Below are 21,717 nucleotides of genomic sequence, written 5' to 3'. Positions count from 1 at the left end.
AATTTAAAACTTTCAAGGCAAGTTATGAAATCCATACTGTACATAAGGACAAAGGTAAGATTCAAGAATGCACAGTTAAGAAGGATTATTCTTTCTGAAACCTCCTGGCTTTTAAGTTGACTTGCTTGTACCACAACACCCTTTTTGTAAAAGAGTAGGCAGAAAAAGGTTTAAGCATTCCCAGATACCAATGATCAAATGAAAAGAGGAAAGAAAGCAAGAAACTGCAATTCAGACACAACAGCATAAGTAGTATTCCACTTTCTAGTTCAATTCAGCCAAATCTTGGAATCACAACAAACTATCAGATGGCATATTTCCTGTTCAAATAACTGGTGACATGACACAATGTAAAATAATTATAAATAATTATCAATCAAAAAATAGAAATCTCACATGGAATTGCACTAATTACTGTACTGAAATTTCTAGGAATTTCCTAGAAGGTTTCCTCCGAAGGTTCCACAGAATAGCATTACAACTAGAACAAAGATTTAAGCCAACATTGTTCACTGTCCCTCACTAACTACATCTGTCCTTAAAAGTTACAAGAATGTGAATAACATTAGCAGATCCTGCTGAGCAGGAGAGGAAGAGGGAAATGGGATGCACCCTGACATTTTACCTATTGGTCAGAAATCTATTTCTCTTAATTCAGTTACTTAGAACACATGAAAAGCACAAATTGCTGTGACAATACTATAACTCACCACGATTTTTTTCTAGTATTAGCTTCTTTCACTAAGAACCTAAAACAAAACCAGAGTTTGCATGTGACTTTCTGTCCTTAAATATACAGGATGAGCCTCTCAAGGGCAGAGGTGACGAACAAAATAAGCAAAATTTCTGAAAGTTCAAAACTATCAACGTATTTGCAAAAAGAGCATTATTATGTGCTTCTCACCACTAGTATAAATCTGTGACCATAGTATTATGTTCACCAACAAATTTATATTTGTATGCCTTTTTTCCAAGCGATAGTTAACTGTAAAAGAAAGTCAATTCAGCTTCCAGACCTACATACCAAAATGCTTAAGACGTCTTGAACCTCTTACTCCCAAACTAGGAAAACTAATCTGCACATCTGGACACTCAAAAGCAAGCAAAGGCTTTCCATTTACAAAAAGTGGCATATTGAGGAGATTTAAAGAGCGTTCTTGAGGAAAGACAGTGCAAGAACACTATCAGAATCCTGGTGAATGGTTGTCTTGGTTTGACAAGACAGGAGTCTGTGAAGGAGGGCAAAAGCTTCCTGTGCAATGGAGAAGGTAAACCCCCTCCCTCCAAATTACTAGGATTTTTAAATTAAAAGGCTCTCAGGCAAAGATATGGGAATGGGAGTAACAATTCTTTACTAGGAGAAAACTAGATAACAATTTTAAAAAAAGGCAAATGCAATCGGTACAAACAAAACTAGTGATAAAGTCCACAACCTGAGGATTCGGGGTGTTGGTAGCAGTCCGGTTGAAATGACAGCTGCTCCTCTTGCAGTGGCTGATGAATTGCAGCTGCAGTGGTGATCTTTAGAAGGGTATAGTTTCCTCTGAAGATCTGGTGGCAGTGGGGCTGGTCTTCCTCTGTGCCGGGGCTGCCTCTGAGCTCCGCCGCCGCCGCCTCACCGCGCTCCAGCCGCTTCTCTGGGAATCCCGCCGAAGGAGCCGCTTCTCTAGGAAATCCCGCAAAGAGAGAGCTGCTCTGTCCCCCAAAAGGTACCACTTTATACAATAAAAGAGTGCTTGGCTTCCCCCTCTGGGTGGAGCATCTCACAATGGGATGATGTTACGTTACCAGGCCTGCAGTGAGTCAGTCAATGGCCCATTAACAAACCATTACCTCTTCATAGCAAACCATTGTTCTTGGAAAAGATAACAAACCTGCCCAACCTCCAACAGATGGCAAATAGAATACAAGTTTATCTTACAACCCAGGACAATGGTAGATGAGCTTCCCACACCACAGTGACTCTGGCAATAGTCCTGATGTGGGACTGTAGTCCAACTCCTATAAAAGACAGAGGGAACCAGATACAACCTCTTGTCCTATTATGCCCCTGTCTAAGAATCCAGCACTAAATCCCACTGCTGCCCAAGGTGATCTCTTGTCTCAGAAGGGTATGTAAACCTGCTCCATCCACAGGGGCAATCACAGGAGGGGAGTCAAGGACTGGCTAGCCATTTGTAAAGACCTGCTGTTCTGCAGCTGCCTCTTGCTTCTAGGCATGACATCACCTGCTGCTTCACGGGAAGAATGAGAGGGGTGGAGGGAGAAATGTGAAGCATGTTACCACTCTTGGGGTCAGAGTGAACCAATGGTATAGTTCCACCATAGCGTTGTGGTATGGCTAAGTTGCAAAATCTAGAAGTCAAAAGCCACACACTGGAAAATCCTTCTGGAGTTTATCAGCTGGTCCTGGTCATCACACAAAACAGATGCCTGCCCCTGGGATAAAGTGATGTTGCAGACAATCCTGTATGGACAGATAAACTGGCACCCTGGTGGTATTGACACTGTAATGCTTGTTTAAGGCTGCAGATGTGATGTTACAGCATAGAATGATGATCAAGGATTTGAAAGTGGCCAACAATACCACTTGAGGCAAACAGCACTCTTGGCAAGACTCCTGTCATGTCTCCCAGCTCTCAAATTGGATTGCTGGCATGGTACACTCATTCAGATCCACATTTTTAGGCATGGCCAACAGAAGAGATGTTGATGACAGACAACAAGTGCCAAGAAACAAGATTGATGATTTCTCCTGAAAGAGTGCACCAGATAGCTGACGCCTGACAAGACTTTGCAGAAATGGGAGATGGCACACTATCCTCCTGCCCCAATATCAGCCAGCTTCTTTCCCCTGAGAACACTTGTCCTGTCGGCAACATTTCAGGAAGATAGTAAAAACTGCTCTCTGCCTGGGGTTTGTATGATGATTTCAAAACTCAAATGTGCCAGAATTTCCTTAGGATTCCCTGAGGAAAAGGCTATATGCTCCTTATTTAATTCTGTTTTATTACTAGAATATCACAATTAGCAGCCAAGTGAAAATGACTGAATGTGAGCACTTGCACATTCTTCTATGTGTGCCATTGCAGTCTGGTTTACTTCTGGTTTGTCTCCTTTATTTCTAGAGAGTAAAAGTCTGCTTCTTGCAAGCTTAGAAAAAAGATAGCAATCCTCCCCCAGCTCTAGTGGTGAGAATCTGGGAAAGCAAGGGACAAAGCTAGCACAGCCAGAGCTGGAGAAGTAAGTGTAAAGGTCTAGTGCCATCCAGTTCAGCTGACCTGCCACACCAAAACTCTAACACTTCAATGCCTTTGAGATAATTTCAGGATACTCAACATGAGACCTGTTAGTACTGTGCATCCTGTATTTACAAAGAATGCCAAAATTGTCCCCAATATCTAAAGTATCCACCAAGGAGCTAAGGCAATTCCATAATTAATTGTATTAAGTGTGTTTTATAATTAACCATAAAATCTAGAAGTATTTAATATCAAAGGGGAAACCTTACCTTATTCCCCCTTCACTCTCTGAAGTCAAACCAGTCCCAACATCTCCCCTGCATTAGCTTTCTAACCTAGCCATTGGTTCTCCTGCAGGGCTGCATACCTGGATTTCATGAGCCATCCCAACACACCATGAACCCCATCACAGAAATACTCAAGACCAGAGCACTGCACAGGGTAAGGATTTGTTTTCTCCAAAATACATTTTGGATCACAAAGGAAATCACCTCACAAAAAGTTTCAGAGTTTTCAATATGTATCATTCTTTGATAGTACAGTTATCAACCACTCTCTCAAGTCTCCTATAAATCACAGTGAAGAAGATGGAAAAGAGACACTGAAACCAAGTTTTGGCTGTATTTTTTCCATGGAACCTTGTACTGCCAAACACAAGCTTTTCACCTGTTCCTGAAATGTACTGACCTGCTGAGATAGTGAAAGACCAAACTTCTGGTTCGAATTAGGAAAGGGAGGCCTTTGGGACAACCTGTAGGAATTTCAAAGGTGTCTCTGAAGTAAGGAAAAGGTAAAGGAGGAGACAGAATGAAAGGCCAAGGATGACAGCAGAGGAAGATGAAAGCATTTATCTTGCCAGATGACCTGGCAGAAGAGGGACTTGAGATGATTGAATGGTGTTTAGCAGTTAAAAATGCCAGTTGATACAGAGGTAACATGGCATATAGCAAAACTGAGCAGGCAAACCCCATGAGAACAGGTGTAAGGCCCCAAAGAACTCGCTTGGTGAGTCCTTGACAGGGCTTATGGTTGTTCACATAGTCTTAGACACACGGGAGAAATACCAACAAGATATCCTCAAGAGATCAAAGCAACCTAAAAGACTTCATTGACAACTTTAGAAAATTGAGAAGCCTTGGCAAAAGGTTTAGTGCAACATTCAATTAACATACAACACCTCTCAAAGACTTAATTTGGTCCATGCAAATTAAAGAACTCTGAGCCCATTTAATTTTAAGTTGCTCAAAAGTTCCAAAGGAGAGGGAATTAGAAGAGTGAGAAAGAGAAAGAAAGACAAAAAAGATACAGAAAAGCACACCTACAGCTACCAGCTCCTGGATTCCAGCAGTGTTCAGATAGAAATTCCAAGAGGAGGTAGGGTCAAGATGTCTGATTACCTCATGTTCAGCCTTAAATACCCATTGGCCTTCCTATTCACTTCCTATCTTCTAAGCTACACTATTCCCAAAGCCAATTTCTATCAGCATATACGTGTTTACACCACTGCCAGGTTGTTGTGGTTTAACCCCAGCTGGCAGCTGAATCCCACACAGCTTCTCACTCACGCCCTGTCCCCAGGAGGATGGGAAGACAATGAGAAAAAAGCATAAAACTTTTGTGTTAAGAACAGTTTGATAATGGAAACAAAAACCCAGAAAAAATAATAATACTACTGATGATTATAGTAATAATACAAATAATGGGAGAGAGAAAAAAAAAACAAAAACAACAAGAAAGACAAGAATTACAAGAATTGACAAGCACCTGTCTCAATTCTCCCCTTTTTGAGGGAGCAAAGTGCTTTTAGATCTAAAAATTCGGTTGCTGTCCTCTTACAATGATCCTGAGGAATGCAGTCTACTCCAGTAACTTCATTTTGTTTGTAAAATTATCTCAACTGCCTTTTTTCCCTGCCTTTTCCCTAACTTGAACTTTTAGCACAGTGCATTATATCTGCACTTTTGGTAACACTTATATTTTAGGAACAAAGTCATGCCCATGAAACAGCCAAACTATCATCTGGGGGAAAATGAGACTGTATGGTATTCCCCACCAAGATTTATGGTAGGATAGGCAAGAAGCTGTTGCTTATACAGAGCTCTCATTCAGTTGTACAATCCCTCTATTTCTCTAAATCCTCCATGAGGAACCTCATAGGTCCAGGTGCTCAAACTGGGCATCAAATTACAGTTTACAGTAGTCAATATTTCAAATTCAATGAAAACACAAAAATGTCCCCACATCTACCTTCCCCTTCATCACTATATGCATGTACACAAGCATACAAAATTTATATGTGCTGCTCTGACAGTTTGAAATTCATAAGGACATTCAGAGCATGAGCAAACAATTCATCTACATCTCTGTCTTCCTCAGCATGTCAGCTGTGCCCTATCCTCAGTTTCCAGGCTGCTGCTCCCCTTTGGGAGGGGGCAGTTTAAGGCTGCTCCAAGTTTGTCAGGAAGCTCTCCACAGAAGAACTGAGAACTGAGCTAAGGACATCCCTTACCAGCACCACCTTTTTGCTCATCCACATCACAGCCTGGCACTTGTTCCCATATCACTCGGCTTCATATGACGGAGGCTCCTTTAGGAAACAGCTTCATTTGCCCTGCTCAGGTAGCCTCTTGTAGAGGGCTGTAGAGAAGGAGCAGGCTAGGAGACACAGTGGTGGAGCACTGTGGGGTCGGTTCTTGTCAGCCACACTCGCTCCTTATGCCTGCACTGTCCAAGTGAATTGTGTGCAGGGATGAAGCACACTGGTGTAGCTTCATATCAGATCCATGAGCTTTTACCTCATAGAAAAAATACCCTCTATCTTATGCAGGACTCAGAAAAATATCAAGATGATTCCCCTCTTCAATGTGGTTGGTTTTGCTCCCTTTGATTTGAGCTTAGCCTCTTTAGCAGTCCTAATCCTCTACTGGAAAAGCTCCAGAAGAGTCTGATGAATGTGCAATTCCCACTTTATCAGTCAATGCACCAGACAGAGCAAGGCAGCAGGCAATTTTCTGAAGAGAATATGGTTACCATACTGTCATAACTCAGAGCCCAAGGTCAAAGGAAGAAGCATTTGGTGCTCCTCTGTTATTGCATCTCTCAGGATGAAACATTTTGGATGCATACCAGAGGAAGTGCTACACACAGTCATGAAAGCTCATGGGCTGTGCAACACATCATATTCTTCATATATGTGTGAATAAAAATGTTCTCAACTCTGAGCCCTCTATAGCTATAAACAAAATCCACTGTACTAATACAGTGATATTTCCTCTGTACCTAAATCCAATGTTTCAAAACAACTTTTCTGACAGCATGGATTTTAATTCAGTCACGGAACTGTGTAGCATGTTTTATATTCACTGGAATACGTTATTAAAACACTTATTTATAATAATATATATATTTTATAAATATGTTTTCCTTTGAGCTTTAAAGTCTAGGTTTCAGATTGCATGCACCCCAAATTTCTGTAACAGTGTGGAATGAAAGCATATTAGTGTCTTTCAAGTTAGACATCTGTTTAGAATGTTTTGTGGCCAGGCTGAGTCTTAAATCAATTTGGTTATAAAAACAAATACTTTTAACAGTATTAAAATAAAAGGATGGGGATGACTTACTGCTTGTTTTTAGCAGTTGACTTGTCTGAGGGAAGATGGACCATGTGGAATGAACTGACTTAAAAATCCACTGACATGATGCAGTCATTTATTGATATTTTATAAGCAATAATGACTTGTAAGGGCTTTGCTCTGCCTGTTGTTTTAGCATTCTCTTTTAATACTTCAGGAAATCAAGTTTGTTTAGCTGGCTGTATGATTTCTTACAATAAATGAATAATATGACAAAGCATACTGGATATATCATAATTTGTTGTTATAAATATTTTCTAATAATTTCCTTTCTGCTTATTTCCATTAGGAAAATAGAGTTTAGATTTCTATAAATTTTTAAAATTTTTCTCCAGTCTCTACATGATTGAATTAAATGTTTCTCCTTGCATTTTACTGCAATTCACAGCTTCATTTGGACTTCTATACAAGATAGGTCAGGGGAATTGGTGGAACAGAACTGGAGCAGACAAAAGCCAGAGAAGGATGCAAGAAGTATCTTGTTATAAGCACTCATTCTTCTTTTGAGCTCTCTGCTTTTAAGACACTTTGCTTTTCATCTCCTTTTTTTCTTTTGGCTTGTAAAGGTGCTTTTGTGCTCCCACTTAACACTTTCTGTGCTAGACACCCAGTCTTACCCCCACTAAAGTCAACATTCTCCCTGGTGGAGAAGTGAAGACAAAAGTTTCAATTCCAAGGTCACTTCCAGAGTGATGCTGAGACCTCAGCTCTAGTGCTGCTCCAGGCACCAGAGAGCAGCAGTTTCAGCCTTTTTTCCCCCAAGGATCCCAGACAGGTTTGTCGCTTAGCAAGCAAGCAAGAAGTGGTCCTTGCATTAAGGCAGCAGCTGCACAGAAACCAAAGTTCTCTTTTTCTCTCTGCAGCATTCAGAAGCCCTCAAGCAAACAGCAGCCTTACCAACCTGCAGCCTTCTAAGGAGTGGTAAATACAAGCAAAAGTAGATCAGACAATGAAATTTTTGTTGCTATGTAACACACTCGGCTGAGGTTAATAAAGACAATCCTCAGAAGTATGTAAGTTTGAAGAGCTATACCAGCTAAGCACAATATGGAAAAAAATTTTAAAAAGAGTTAAAAAAAAGAAAAGAAAAAGCCAAACAAAACCCAAACAAGATATCTGGTCATGAAGATGCTTTTTTAGATGTGATTTCACTTCTTCTGCATTTATTATGATCAGTTGATTATATTCAGAGTTCAATCCAGAGTGAGGACAGCTTGCATTTTAACAAGAATGTTATCCAAACATCTCATATGCCTTTTCCCTCCCCTTTAAATAGCATCATTCTGAAACACTATTCAAAGAAAATAAGTTAATTTGAAGTTGTTTGAAATTGCTAGCTCTGGCAATCTGGAGACTGAGTGTATTTCAATCACTTTGTACATTCAGAGTTTATAAAAGCAGTATGGAAGGAGCAAGAAGCAACCAGTGTTGCTTCATGAGGAAATGCTTGTCTTTAGGAGAATATTAAGAATGTCTGTCTCTTTTTTTCAAATACCGTGTGTTAGTTAAAGGATCAAAAAGAAAATTACTTTGGCTTCCAGCTCTCTGCTAGTTTCCTGTATACTAATCACCTTCCTTCCCAATAGTCTAAAAATAATGGGGAATATTAAAAAATAAGCAAAAGGACACAGATGAGAAACTGGCTAGAGTCAAAAAGCTGCAACACTAGAGATAAAATGGAGGTTCTGAGTAAGTGCTCGAAATAATGCTGACCATAAGAAGACAGATGAAGACTGAAGTCGATAATTATTTTCCAGAAATGAAATGGGGTTATATGAGAAATTAATGGCAGGTGGTCTTGAAAAGGAAGGTGTGGATGAGTTTAAGTTCAGTGTTCAAATCAGGCTTTTGATTGAACACACATTTTTCAAGTACAAGTTTGGAAGAAAGAAGACTAATATTCCAAAGATGCCTACTTTGAAACCGCAGTCAGGAAAATTTTAGTAAATGGGTGACGTAGCTCTGGTATTATAGACTACCAGTGAGTCTCATGAATGATCAGACTTTCCTTAATAACTCTTCCACATTCCCTGCAGGAAGGAGCAAAGGAGGATTAAGGAGAGCACTGACCCGCTGCATCTATGGTAAGTGATGGAACTTACTGTTCCATTTACAGTTCCATTTTAAAAATAGATGCTGGGCAAGTAAGCAATTAAAATTCAAGAAGGAAACAGAAGTATCTGGCAGTTGTTCAGTAAGCCTAACTTGTATAAAAATGATCTGCACATAGCCGGTATAAGTATAAAGAGTCAGCAGCATGAAATTATGAAAAACAATTCTTTCCTGGCAAGTGTAATTACTTTTAACAAAATGTAAAATCCAGGGAGTGAAGAGAACACCGCACATATATTTTCTCTGTAGGCTTGGTCACTCAGCTGTACATGGAATAAGCTCCCATAAAGCATCTGAACCATCGTCTTTGGACATATCAATGCAGACAGGTGCAAGAGAGTCCAAATTCCAAGATGGACATATGCTAGCTTGGGGCCCCAGTCCCAGTCAAAGAAGCTCAGGAAGAGATAAGAGATTTGTTAGAACGACCTGAATACCATGTGGTGACACCATTTCTAATTCAAAGCTGGTTCATATCTGGTCAGTGATCGCTGACGTGTCTTCACACACCAAACCACCTCCCAGCTCCCTGGCTCTCCTCTGTGGCACTGAGTTCACCAGGAGGAGCAACAAACAATAGCAATCCCATGACTGTCTCACCATTATCCAGCACTTTCTGGGCTCCATCCCCCCACCCCCCAATTGTCTTCTGGGTAAATCACTCCCTGTCAATGGCCTGGCAGCAGAAGCACCATTGTTCCATCTAGTGGAGAGCTATTCAGTGTTGATGGCCTTTGATTTTTCTTTCCAAACATAGGCCTTGACTCTGCCAGATTGGATTTTGCTGGTAGGGTTATGCTGGCAAGTCGTCCTAACATAAGCACAGTCTGTAGTCCCCAAAGATTTATTGTGGCCCAAGTAGTCTAACTCGCATTCAATCCTGTGAAAATAATAAGTGCAGAAAATACCAAAGCCACTTAGAAAAGTCTGATATAAAATATATACACTAATTTACGGTGAAGGTTGCAATCGTAAATAGCATTTGGAGGAAAAGTAAATAATGACATTCATAGTTTGGCACAGACATGCTGCCAGTGTGTCACATCCTGATGGACTGGGGATATGTCTGTGTCAAACTATGAATTCCATTTTTGCTTTTTGAATGCCATTTACAATTGCAACTGTCCATGTGGATTATTGCATCTATTTTTATAGCCAAGGCTCTGTCTGGGAAGATGTAACAGAGCAATCAACAACACTGACTGGTTCTATTTTGCTGGAACAATAGTGTTCCTGTGAGCTGGGCTCTTCCATCTTTATGCACAGGACAGGAGGGCTGGGGCCTGGGCTTCCCCTCCCCTCGTCTTGAACAACACGGGCAACAGAGAGATAGAAGTTTATTATGTGGGTCCATTTGTCAAAATGCAGTTTCCCTGCTAAAACCAAGACATGAGTAGTCAAACCAAAGACTTAATAGTGATCATGAGGTCAGGTGTATGCCACTCCAGAGAGACAGATCTGAAGAGCTGGGAAAGCTGGGAAGCCATTAGAGCGCAACCATGGAGACCAACCATTGAGCTGGGGCCACGCTCCTCACTCGCTGTCCAGGGTGAGAGAGAAGACTCAAGTAATCTCTGGTGCTCCTGTTCCTCTCCTCTTCTTCCCCAGTAAATTAGTGCTCAGGCACTGCATTTTTATTCAGTCTGTACCACAAGCAACCTGAGAATAGAGCTGCATATGGATGAAACATCTATTAGGTCATTCAGACTAAATGAAAGAGTGTTTTACGGGGAGAGTTGTGAAACCCTGGAACATGTCATCCAGAGAGGTGGTAAATGCCCCATTCATGGATATGTTCAAAGTCTGTTTGGATGAGCAACCTGATTCAGCTGAAGATGCTCCAGTCTTGCAGGTGGATTGGACTAGATGATCTTTAATGACCTCTTCCAGCCCAAAATATTCTGATTAGCAATAGCAGAATTCTTTGCTTTCCTGTATTACACATATAGGAAGTAAAAATTTTCCCCCCTATATTCCTGCCACCTATACCTTGATAATTTACCTTTCCTGGAGGAGTGCCTGTGGATATAAATCACAGACAGCAGAGGCACTGTGTCAAGGGGTGAAGGCAGTGGGTTTAGGGCACTGCTGTCTGATGGCTGGTACCTGCCACTGCATCCTCATCTGAGGGGACACCTTGGTAGTCCTGGGCTGAGGAGCAGCAGACAGTCTGTCCCCACAGCAGCCAGTCCCAGCAGTCTGCTGTGACTTCAAAGTTTAGATCTCCTCCCTAAGCACTTCACCAAGGAGAGGACTGTTTTTCACTTTGTTACCTTGAATCTTCTGCATCAGCCTTCTCTGTTTTCGTCTGTCCTCTCCTTAAGCCTCCCATAAAAAGTGCCACTTCAGGTACTTACCCGAACTCCAGCATCTAACACCATTCGCAGAAGGCCTCGCCGCTTGACTGGGATCCCTTGCCACTTCCAGTACAAACCAGAAATCCGTCGGCAAAACGTTCTGGGGAAATAAAACAAACACCGCTAGTTAAAGAAATTACCCCAGCTACTCGGCTTCCAGGAGAAGCCGGTGAATGCGCTGCTGTACTGAAGGCACCGGTGATGCCGAGGGAGCCGTGCTGATGCCGCGGGATCCGCGCAAGGCGGCAAGCGACCCCGGGGCCGGGCGGAGCGGCGGCGGGGGCAGAGGCACCGGTGCAGGGACATTGAGTCCGCCCCGTACATCCGCGAGGCGGGGAAGGACCGCACGGCACTTTCCCCTTTAAAATTTCCGGGATAGCCGGGCTGCGCGGCGGCGCGGGCAGGTGCACCGCGCCGCGGGCAGCGGCGTCCCGGCTCCGCGGGGCTCCTCCGCGGAGCCCGGCGCCGAACGCCGCGGTCCCGCCGGGCGGATCCCGGCGATCCCGGCGATCCCGGCGATCCCGGCGATCCCGGCCCCGCCGCCGCTCCCGCCGGCGGAGCCGCCCGGCAGCGCCCTCTGGCGCCGGCGGGGCGCGGCGGGCGCGGATCGCGTGCGAGCGGGCAGCGCCGGCTCGCCCGTCCCTCGGCCGCCCGCCCGCCACCTGGATCACGAGGGACGCGGCGCCCGAGCATCCTCCCCACCCCCGCCGCCCTCCGGCCCGCTCCGCCGCTCGCTCCCGCACCTCCGCCCTGCGCCGCGGCCGGGGGCTCTGCTCGCCCGGAAAAAGTTTGCGCCCCCGGGTCGTGGCGGGGACCGTGGGGTAAGTCGCTGCATCCCGGGAGCTCGCGGCGGGCAGGACAGGCTTCAGCCTGGGCTGTGCGGGGGAACCGGGGGGCTGTCGGCTCCGGCCGCCTCGCCCCTCGCTGTCCCCGGGCTGTCGGTGGTCCCTCCGCCCGTGTCGGCGGCGCTGGGACCGCAGCCGCGCAGGACGCGCCGCGCTCCTTCCAGCCGGGCGACGCGCTTCTTCTCTGCCAGGCGAGAGCCCCGGGGGCGCCGGCGCCGGGCTGCGCTCGGATGGGTGATGCCCAAGCGGTGCTTCTCTGTCCCGAGGGCTGAAATCGGGGCAGCGGAGGTCCCCGCCGCGACACCTTGGTCACATCCTTTCCACTGACGCTTCGAGAGACCTTTCGAGGGGAACACAAGCGAACTAAAGTTTCACATTGCCTCTTCCGAGCCCCAGGTGCGCTCGCTTGGAACTGGGCAGGGTGGGTTTGCCTTAGGGTCAGCTAGTACTTGACTTGGAAATGATTTTGAGCGTTTTATAACTTCTGTGCTACGGATTCTTGTTGTGTTTCAGTTTGACATACCAAAGGGCGAAAAAGCAGTGAGGAAAAGGCTCTCGTGCTTTTTCTGACTTCGTGTTACTTTGTTTAGCAAACAAGAATTTTGTAAGTCTTTGGATGAAGGTGTAGTTTTACATCTTTTTAAAAGAATAATTTAAATAGCATAAAACCAAGTTATATCATATTAAAAAAAAATTTCTTGAAGACAGACACAAACAATGTTTGTGCGTCATTTAGTGAGTTTCTAGGAGATGGACTATTTAACCAGAAAAAAAAAAAAAAAAAAGGAAAAAACCCTCCAGAAAAAAACCAAGAGTATGCTTGACGTTTGGTAGTTGAAGGTTTCAAAAAGACAATAAGGACTGGATTTAAATAAAACTGAATGATCTGGTTGAGTTCAGAAGTAGTCTGTTGAGAAGAATGTTGATGCACATGTGTTTGTACTAGATAAAATCAAGCAGTTCTCTTTTATGAAAACATAGAGAGCGATATGATTCAGGGCTAAGGCTAAAAAATTTCATTTAAGTGAGAGACTTAATGACTGACAAGACCAAATTCACTGGCAAGACACTCAGTTAATTTGCAACCAAGAGCAAGAATTTATTTCCGTGAAAAACAAAGTACCTTATACCAGAGATATTAAGATCCAAAGAGTTTCCAGTTACGGTTTTGATAGTGACTTTAACACTGTTGCTCCTTCATCCCCTGCCAACACAGGCTGAAACAGTCCTCACTTTTCACTTTTCTACCTCGTCTCTGTGTCCGTATATGTTTGTGACAAATGATTTTTTTGCCATAGTTGACCATAAAAGTGTGTTCAGGTGTTCTTCAGTGTCGAGGAGAAGATTAAAATTTTAGGGGTTGTGTTGGGCTAGTGTGCAAACACCTCCAGCCCCCAGCTCTGGAAGCACAAGGCTACATAGTCTGCAGTGTGAAGGTGTACAGAGGGGGAACCGTTTTGAGAAGAGCGGTGGGGAACAAACACTCATATGTGGAAAAGTTGGGTTGTTGTGGTTTCAGGATTTTAATTTCAACTGAACCGTGGAGGGGCGGAGGGGGGGGGATATTTTTACTTCAGCCTCCCATCGATTCAGATTTCTGCTTAGGAATTGTAAGGAGGAAATGCATTTCTAGGCCCTGCTTGCAATGAGAGTGCTTACAAAAACCAGCCAGCCTCTCTAATATTGATTCATCGGTTTCAGCGTATAAACAAATTTAAACTCCAGAGAGGAGGATTTATTACTCAGAAATTATTTTTCTGTTAGATTTTCCTTTCTGTAGATATATCAAAAATATAGTAAAAATGCTTTCAGTATCAGGAACTGCCCGTGTGTAGTTAAATGAGACTGGAGGACTCAGTACAGCTTTTGCTGTCGTGTGTTTAACGGGTTTGATCCAATCGCAGACCCCACTCAACACGGGGGATCTGCTATTGAATAATCGAACTCTGGTGCCAAATCTTCCCTTAATATTCCTGGTAATTACTGCTGACTCATGCTGACATGTGAGTTCAATTAGCCCCAACTGGAATGTAAAGGATGTGGGAGTGTCTCTTTGTGCCCAGATACAGCTAGGACAAAGCAGATTTTGGAGGAAAATTCAAGGAATTGCCAAGTTTGGGTAGGAAGTGTCAGCCAGGGTGGTTTTTTTTACAGTATGTTTGAATAACCATTATATTTGAAGACCAGGAAGGGGATGTTGGATAACATGGACTTGTCTTCACTATGGAATAACTGTAGTCCTAACTCAGACATTGCTTCTAATTCTAGTCATGTCCACACACAGAAACTCTTTGCTGAAGAGTGTTGATGTTTTCAACTTGAGCTGGCTTACCCATGAGGACTAAGCTATAGCTCAGATAACACAATTCATCAGCTGCTAACCCAATCTGCCTGAGTGGCACAAGTGGGATTTTCCTCAACCCTTCCTACTCCCACTTGAAGGGGGTTACCTGGAGAGCAGGAAGCTCCAGCCTGCTTCCCTGGTACAGGCAGAGCACAGCATGGTTTGGCTGTGAGGTAGGCAACGGGATATTTGCCAGTGTGAGCGTTGCCACACAATTACTTCCCAACTGCCATGTTTGTGACAGGTCACTGGTGGTGGGCACTGTCACCACACGGCCATGGCAAAGCGGGACAGGAGGACTCTGCAGCAGCCCAGTGCTTTCTGGTGCTCGGAACAGGGCACTGCTGCAACAAGGTGTGAGAAGCAAACAGATATCTTTGCCCTAGAAATTAATTTTCTGTCAGTTACCAGCTGGTGCAAAAGTAATTTATAAGTTAGAGGTACATGCTAATATATATATATATATATATATTCATGCTTATATATATAAATATATATATATATAAATACAGCCATACTTGTCAAGCAAAAGTGGGAGCTGCTCCTGCTTTTGAGAGAAGTAGTTTCATTCTTGGCCCTCTATGCAAATTGCCACTAGGAAACAGCAGATCAGAGTTTCTACAAACATTTTGAGGTCAAAGCAAAGAAAGTGTACATGATGGCAAATCTGCAGCTTAGTGTGTACCAATTAGGCATTTTTTTTTTTTTTTCCCCAAGAAGGTGACCCTTCTGGGTCTGCACGAAGAATGAAAATTTCAAGGTGCTTTGCAAGGAATTTGACTGAGAGTCAGGAACCAGATGAACATCTTGAGGCAGAAATGCTTTAGGAGTATGTCTCTGTCTGTACAGAGCTCCCACAGAGCTGTTCACAGTCATGTTGGATTTAATTCAACTTACCTTCAGAGTCTTGAACTTTGAGATTTCAGTAGCAAGATCTGTCTGTGTGGTACTCCTGTCAACATATCAAATACGTCATAGGTAACTACAAAACTTGAATGTATGGACTTACAGGGTGGCACAGGTGGGGTGGAAAAAATTATGCCAGCACGATGATGCCAACTAAATGCACCCCAAATAGTTATGAACCCACAAGGTTTCCTGTGCCACTGTGCGATACGACCATTTCAGCACAGACCAGGTAGAAGCTGTTCACTCAAGTGCAACCCTTAAGTTCACAGATGTGCAGCTACAATCACAAGGGACCCGTGTATCTCTTTTACATTGAAACCTTATTCTGAATCCTATCCTTTGCCTCTGAGAGGTTCCATCTGGTCTGGAGTGACAGGGCAAGTGCAGGATGGCTGTGTAGAATTGTGCAGGGTGGCAGTGCTTAGCTGTCTGTGTCAGTGGAAGGTCTTCAGTATGAGCAGTTGTGAGCAAAGCACTTAGTCTGTACCCAGGTACTTGTCTCTCAAGGGCTGGGCCATACTGTCTATGCTTTTGAATTAAGGCTGCATCTGCAGGCAACACAAATAATTTGCATGATTCAGTACACATGAAGCTTGGGCTGCAAAACATGGTGTTTGCAGACTTGTTTGTTCTACGACTGCCGTGCTGCCTGGTGCACCAGGGCTATTGCTCTGTACTCAACAGCAATATCTGTGCATTCTCTAATATGTTAGATATTTATTCCTTACTCTTTAACTGTATTAGCATTTATGCACAATGGTGGTCATTTCAGTATGTTTAGCTTGCTGAAAACATATGTTCACATAAAATCAAGTTTTGTTGCTCCTTAGGACTGTAGAAACCCACCATTGAGAGGGTTTCTCTCTCTTCTGTAACGTTTCAGCTGAAACAGAGTGAAGCTGAACATGTGGCAGTTTTGGGATCATTGTCTCTCTTTCCTGGCTGCTCTTTGCTGCATTTGGTAGGGTACAGATCCCTGGGAGTCATGATGCTAAGTAATCCCTTGAACTTTTTTCTTCACTGGAACTTCAATTATTATGTTCTCACCTCACACTCAGGGCAGCATTGTTTGGAAAGCAGCTGTCCTTGGCCTCGTTGTCTCTCACAGGGATTTGCTTCTCCAAAACGTGTTTTTTCTGATATCTGAGAACTCCTACTGCACTTAACAGATTGAGTCTCTCACTCCTTGTCCTAAAATGAGGAATCATTCTACAAACATTGTGCTTTCTTCTTGTTTCAAGCCATTTATAGAGAAACAAAATTTGATGAGGTTTTTTGTGGGCAACGAGTATAGATAGGCATTAGAGATTTTGGAGTGATACACTGAGAGGACTACCATCCAGCTTGGCACTCCACAGGATCTGTCAGACTGTTCCCTACTTCATTAATGTCTCAAATGAGGGGCCAGAGCATGTGGGCATTCAGCCTGCAGAGGTCACCAAACAGGTCTCAGGCACTCTGGAAGATAAAAGTTAAATTCAGAGTGATTTTTGACAGTCACAAGCCTCCAGGAACCAACCAGGATATGAGTCTATAAGGTTTAGTGCAAAGGTTTTATCTTTAGTCAGTAATAAATCATGTACTCAAATATAGCATGGGGAATGGCTAAGGAGAAAAGGATGTGGAAATGTGGTGGTTCACAAACTAAACGTGAGTCAGTAGCACTGCACTGTTGTAAAAATGGTGTGTAAGGATAGAAATGTTTTTTTCTGAAGTAAATTAATCTTTTTGTCCAGCTCAACTCAGGTAGGTCCTTAGCTAGAGTATTGCACTCCTTTGGGGGCAGGGTACTTGAGAAAAAATTGCAGATAAAATTAAGAGTCCAGAGGAGAGCAAAAGGGATTATTAGATGTGTAAAAACATCACTTACAAAAAAATATTAGAATAATTGTTTAGTCTAGAAACAAGAAAATGGAAAGAAGTAAAAAGTCATCAGAAATGTAGGATTAGCTGCAGAGTTGAATTTAAACTAATTTAGGTTAGGGCAAGAAATTATGGTAGAATCATGTGTTATCTTGTGTTGTAAGGAAAATTTAGTTTAAGATGCTTAGGAAAAAAAAAATTGATAGTTAAGTGCCGGAGTAAAATCTCTGGGGTACTCATAGAAACCATACTTCTTCAGTATAAGCATTGCTGGGGAGGGGTTTAACAGCTGTGTTGTTACAGCTATGATGGCCTAAGCCTGTAAAAGACTAGAAAGATGTGGCACTTTTTTATTAAATCAATTGATTTAGCTAGAAAAAACAGACAAGTCTTTCATGCTCACAAGCCATTTCTCAGATATGCAACCTCTGAATGGTTTTGGTACAGCTGCTTCTGTATGAAGCAGGGAATGATGTTCTGTACAGTCTCTTGAGGGTCTTTTCAGTCCCATTTGCAATGATTAACAAAATCTTTCTGTCTTGGGATAGACGGGTGTTAAGGGACTGGGGAGGGAAGGCAGGCTATAAAAGCAGATGAAAGAGCTCTCTCCTACCCTGTAATTGGGGAGATTCCCTGCGATTTTCACTCCATGAAAAAATGCCTGTTTATTACTTTTCAGGAGTGGATGTGAATCAGTAAATCTTATACTAGCTTCTCTTTAAGTTTCAGGTGGTTCTGGATAGTAACAAATGCTTTAAGACAAGTGATATTGTGATAGGATGTGATATAATAAAATGTTTGCTTTTTTATCTTAGAGACAAATAAAATTCTGGGAGTTTTGAAGGCAAGAGGACAAATTTCCTCCCATCTATTGCCCTAAAAATATTATGTGAAATAGTTGTAGTCATGACTTATTTATGAAAATTAACATTTTAAAATCAAAAAATGCACAATCAAAACACAAATGAGCATATAGAAAACAACACTGCAAGAATTGTGAATGAGAATTAATTTTTATATATTGGCTACTTTAGGGTAGTAATAGATATAAGTAGTATTAGAAGAGAGTAGTACTGTAGCTAACTTGAAAATGTATTTAAACATATTTTTGTCTCTGAAGACATGTCTCTAAAACAGTAAAAGTATTTACAACAAAAAGTTTCAGATATTGTCAAATAACTAATGAAAAAGGGAGATATATCCATAGATCTCAAAATCATCACGGGAATATTTTGCTTACAAAGGAGGAATTTGTGTTTCAGGAGAGGAAAACACAGAATCATAGATCCTAGAGTGGTTTGGGTTGGAAGGGACCTTAAAGATTTTAATTCTTACCCCACTGCCATAGGCAGGGACACCTTCAACTAGTTGCTCAGGGCTCCATTCAACCTGAACCTGAACACTTCCAGGAACGAGGCATCTGCAACTGCTCAGCACCCTCACTGTAAAGAATTTATCCTTAACAATTAATCTAAACTTTCCTTCACTCTAAAATCATTACCCTTGATCTCATCACTTGTGAAAATTTCCTCTCCAGGTTTCTTGTAGGCCCTCTTTAGGTACTGGAAGGCTTTTGTAAGGTCTCTCTGGAGCCAAGTGCTTCTCTCCAGGGCTGCCCTCCATCCATTCTCTGCCCAGACTGTTCTTGGGGCTGCCTGACCCGCATGCAGGACCTTGCACTTGGCCTTGATGAGCTTTGTGATGTTTGCATGGGCCTTATAGATTGGTAATTAAGAACCTGCACTGTATTTTAGTACTTATCCAAACCAAGGTAATGGAGTAGTGCCTTGTCAGCACAGCAGACAAAACCAGACAGCCTTTCAACCAGTATAACTTGTTTAGCTGTATTTACATAAAAATTATTAGCTACATCAGGTTTTATTTTTACTTTTGTTTTCAGATTCAGTATCTGACAAAACAGGAACCTTTGGGTTTCCATTCTGATTTTCATGTACTTCACTGAACTGAAGACTTGCAAGAATTGAACAAAAGCTTGACAACTCACATGGCAGCCTGGCTCTTGCTGTGTTTTGCCAATCTGTGACCTGCTTCTTTCAAACTAAGTGGTTTTTACAATGGTGGCACAAACATTTTAAAACACTGAACTTCAACGGTAACAATAATAATGTCAATTTAAGCATCAAGCTAACATAACTTTCTGAGTTTCAGGAGAAAATACTTCATGTTTAATTTCAATTTTTCTCTGCATTCCCATTTTCCATCTCAAACTTTGAGATAAACACCTTTTCTTTTTTTTCTGTCCCTGAAAGGTTGGGGTGGTTTTTTTTTAGTTGTTGTTTTGTTGGTTTTTTTTACCTCTGGATCTTCAGATATCTAAGCTCTACTGAACCTCTGTTGTGGGGCTCTTGTAAGTTCATCCTCAGTTCATCCTTTTCTTCCACTGAATAACTGAGTAGGGGCAACACAGAAGAGCAAAGCCTGGAGAAGAATAGGATTGCATCTCCCCAAAAAGCTGATTTTATATCTAGCTGTATTACTGGTTTTCCTGCCTGCCTTCCTAATTGTACATACATTTCATAACTTTCAGAGCAGTCTCCATTTTGTTGGCCTTAGATCCAGGTCTCTTTTGCTTCTTTTCTTTGGAGAAATACTATGTTGTGTTATCCTGGTGTTACACAGGCTCCTCTGAGGACAGGCTGTGTCTCTGAGCCAAAGGCAGCCACTTTTTCTCTTTCCACACTGTCTCTAGTGGTGCAGAAAAAGTGCAAATATACGATACCAATGAATTATATATGATCTATATATATGTATGGAAAAACATTATTCAAAATGTATGAGCTGCCACATATTTTACTTGTGCTCTGCACTGGCTTTACAGCAGAAAACTCCTAGAAATGGTTGCTGGTGATTCTGTCTTATCTATTCAATTCTCCAACCTATGCATAGCCTCCATTTGTATAATTCAGTGTTTCCTATCGTGCTGTTTGCATTGACTCCAAAAGTGGTGGGTTGACCCTGGATGGATGCCAGGCACCCGCCAAAAGCTCTCTATCACTCCCTTCCCCAACTGGCCAGGGGAGAGAAAGCATGACAAAAGGCTCATGAGCTGAGATAAGGGCAGCAAGCGATCACTTATTGATTATCATCACAGGCAAAACAGACTCAGTTTCAGAAATTAATTTAACTTATTACAAATCAAAATCAGAGCAGGATATTGAGAAGTAAAACAAATCTTAAAAACACCTTCCCCTCACCACTCCCTTCTTGCCAGTTGTACCTCCAGCCTCACAATGGTGCAGAGAGACAGGGAATGGGGTTATAGTCAATTCAGCACATGTTTCTCCACTGCTCAGAGAGAGGAATCTTCCTCTGCTCCAAGGTGGGGTTCTTCCCACAGGAGACAGTTCTTAATAAAATTCTCCAGCCTGAATCTTCCCCACAGGCTACAGTTCTTCACAAACTGCTCCAGTGTGGGTCTCCTCCCACAGAGTGCAGTCATTCAGGAACAGTTTGCTCCAGCAGATCCCCACAAACCATGGGGACACACTCTCCATGGGTCTGCAGATCCTTGCCATGAGCCAGCTCCAGCCTCCTCTCAGGTATCCACTTGCTCTGGTGTGTGTGTTCTCCATGGGCGGCAGGTGGATTTCTGCATCCCTGTGGATGTCCATGAGCTGCAAAAAAAAAAAAAAAATCTCTCGTTAGGTAAGGCACAACTGCCTTACCACGGGCTGTACCACAGGCTGCAGGAGTATCTCAGCTCTGGCACCTGAAGCACCTCCTCCCCCTTCTTCACTGGCTTTGGTGTCTGCACAGTTGCTCCCCTTGCATCTTCTTCCTCTTTTCTCTGAGCACAATTTATTCTGCATAGTACCTTTTTTTTTCCTTCTTAAATATGTTATCACAGAGACACTATTTCCATTTCTGATTTGCTTTGCCTCGGTCTGTTCTGGGTCCACCTTGGAGCAGCCTGGCATTGGCTCTGCTGGACATGGGGGAAACTTCCAGCATCTTCTCATGGAAGCCATCTTTTCCTGTAGCCCCTCTGCTACCAAAACCTGGCCACATAAACTCAATACAACCACAATTCTAGTCTAGCCTTAGATGGATGCAGGATGACAAGTAGTCTTATCAAAGATCCTTGTTCCAAGAGAACAACTTCAAAGAGAACCTAAACCTCAGACAGTTGAAATGTGATGAAATGACAAGCAGGGTATTAAAACATTGGTGGCTGGGAAAATAACACCAGGAATGCCAGTGAACTTACAAGAGAGTTTGGAGGACCAGTCCTTAATTATATTTGCAATTTGTGGCTAGTTCTGTGACTCCAAGTAACATGTCTAATTTACCCCATCACAGTGGTGTGAGTGTGCTGGAGCATATACCACCTTATGGTGGAACATGGAGTGGGCCATGAGGATAAAACAAACCAATAGGCAGTCAGTGCACAGC

General features: G+C 42.8%; 2 protein-coding genes across 3 annotated transcripts in view; one reads left to right on the top strand and one right to left on the bottom strand.

The window, feature by feature from the left end:
* Positions 1 to 1,327: 1,327 nt before the first annotated feature.
* On the bottom strand, positions 1,328 to 21,680 carry LOC146768343 (uncharacterized). The gene is made up of 6 exons (XM_085561485.1): positions 21,615 to 21,680; positions 20,800 to 20,939; positions 19,621 to 19,713; positions 12,087 to 12,492; positions 11,344 to 11,443; positions 1,328 to 1,666 (listed from the first exon to the last, which is right to left on the bottom strand). Exons 1-6 carry the CDS (start codon positions 21,678 to 21,680, stop codon positions 1,524 to 1,526), a joined length of 948 nt encoding a protein of 315 aa, XP_085417611.1. The 3' UTR covers positions 1,328 to 1,523.
* AHRR (aryl hydrocarbon receptor repressor) overlaps positions 12,025 to 21,717 on the top strand; it is an 82,331-nt gene continuing 72,638 nt past the window's right edge. The window contains exon 1 of one of the 2 annotated variants that reach the window (XM_021528787.4): positions 12,025 to 12,164. The gene's annotated coding sequence lies outside the window, so the exon portion shown is untranslated. Of the gene's footprint in view, positions 12,165 to 12,262; positions 12,585 to 21,717 lie in introns of those variants that run through there. The other variant, XM_085571803.1, reaches the window with a different exon arrangement.

This window comes from Lonchura striata, chromosome 2, assembly GCF_050655825.1.
Source record: "Lonchura striata isolate lonStrDom1 chromosome 2, ASM5065582v1, whole genome shotgun sequence".
Taxonomy (NCBI): domain Eukaryota; kingdom Metazoa; phylum Chordata; class Aves; order Passeriformes; family Estrildidae; genus Lonchura; species Lonchura striata.
The sequence above is the reverse complement of the archived record's forward strand: the minus strand, read 5'-3'. Positions and strand labels throughout refer to the sequence as shown.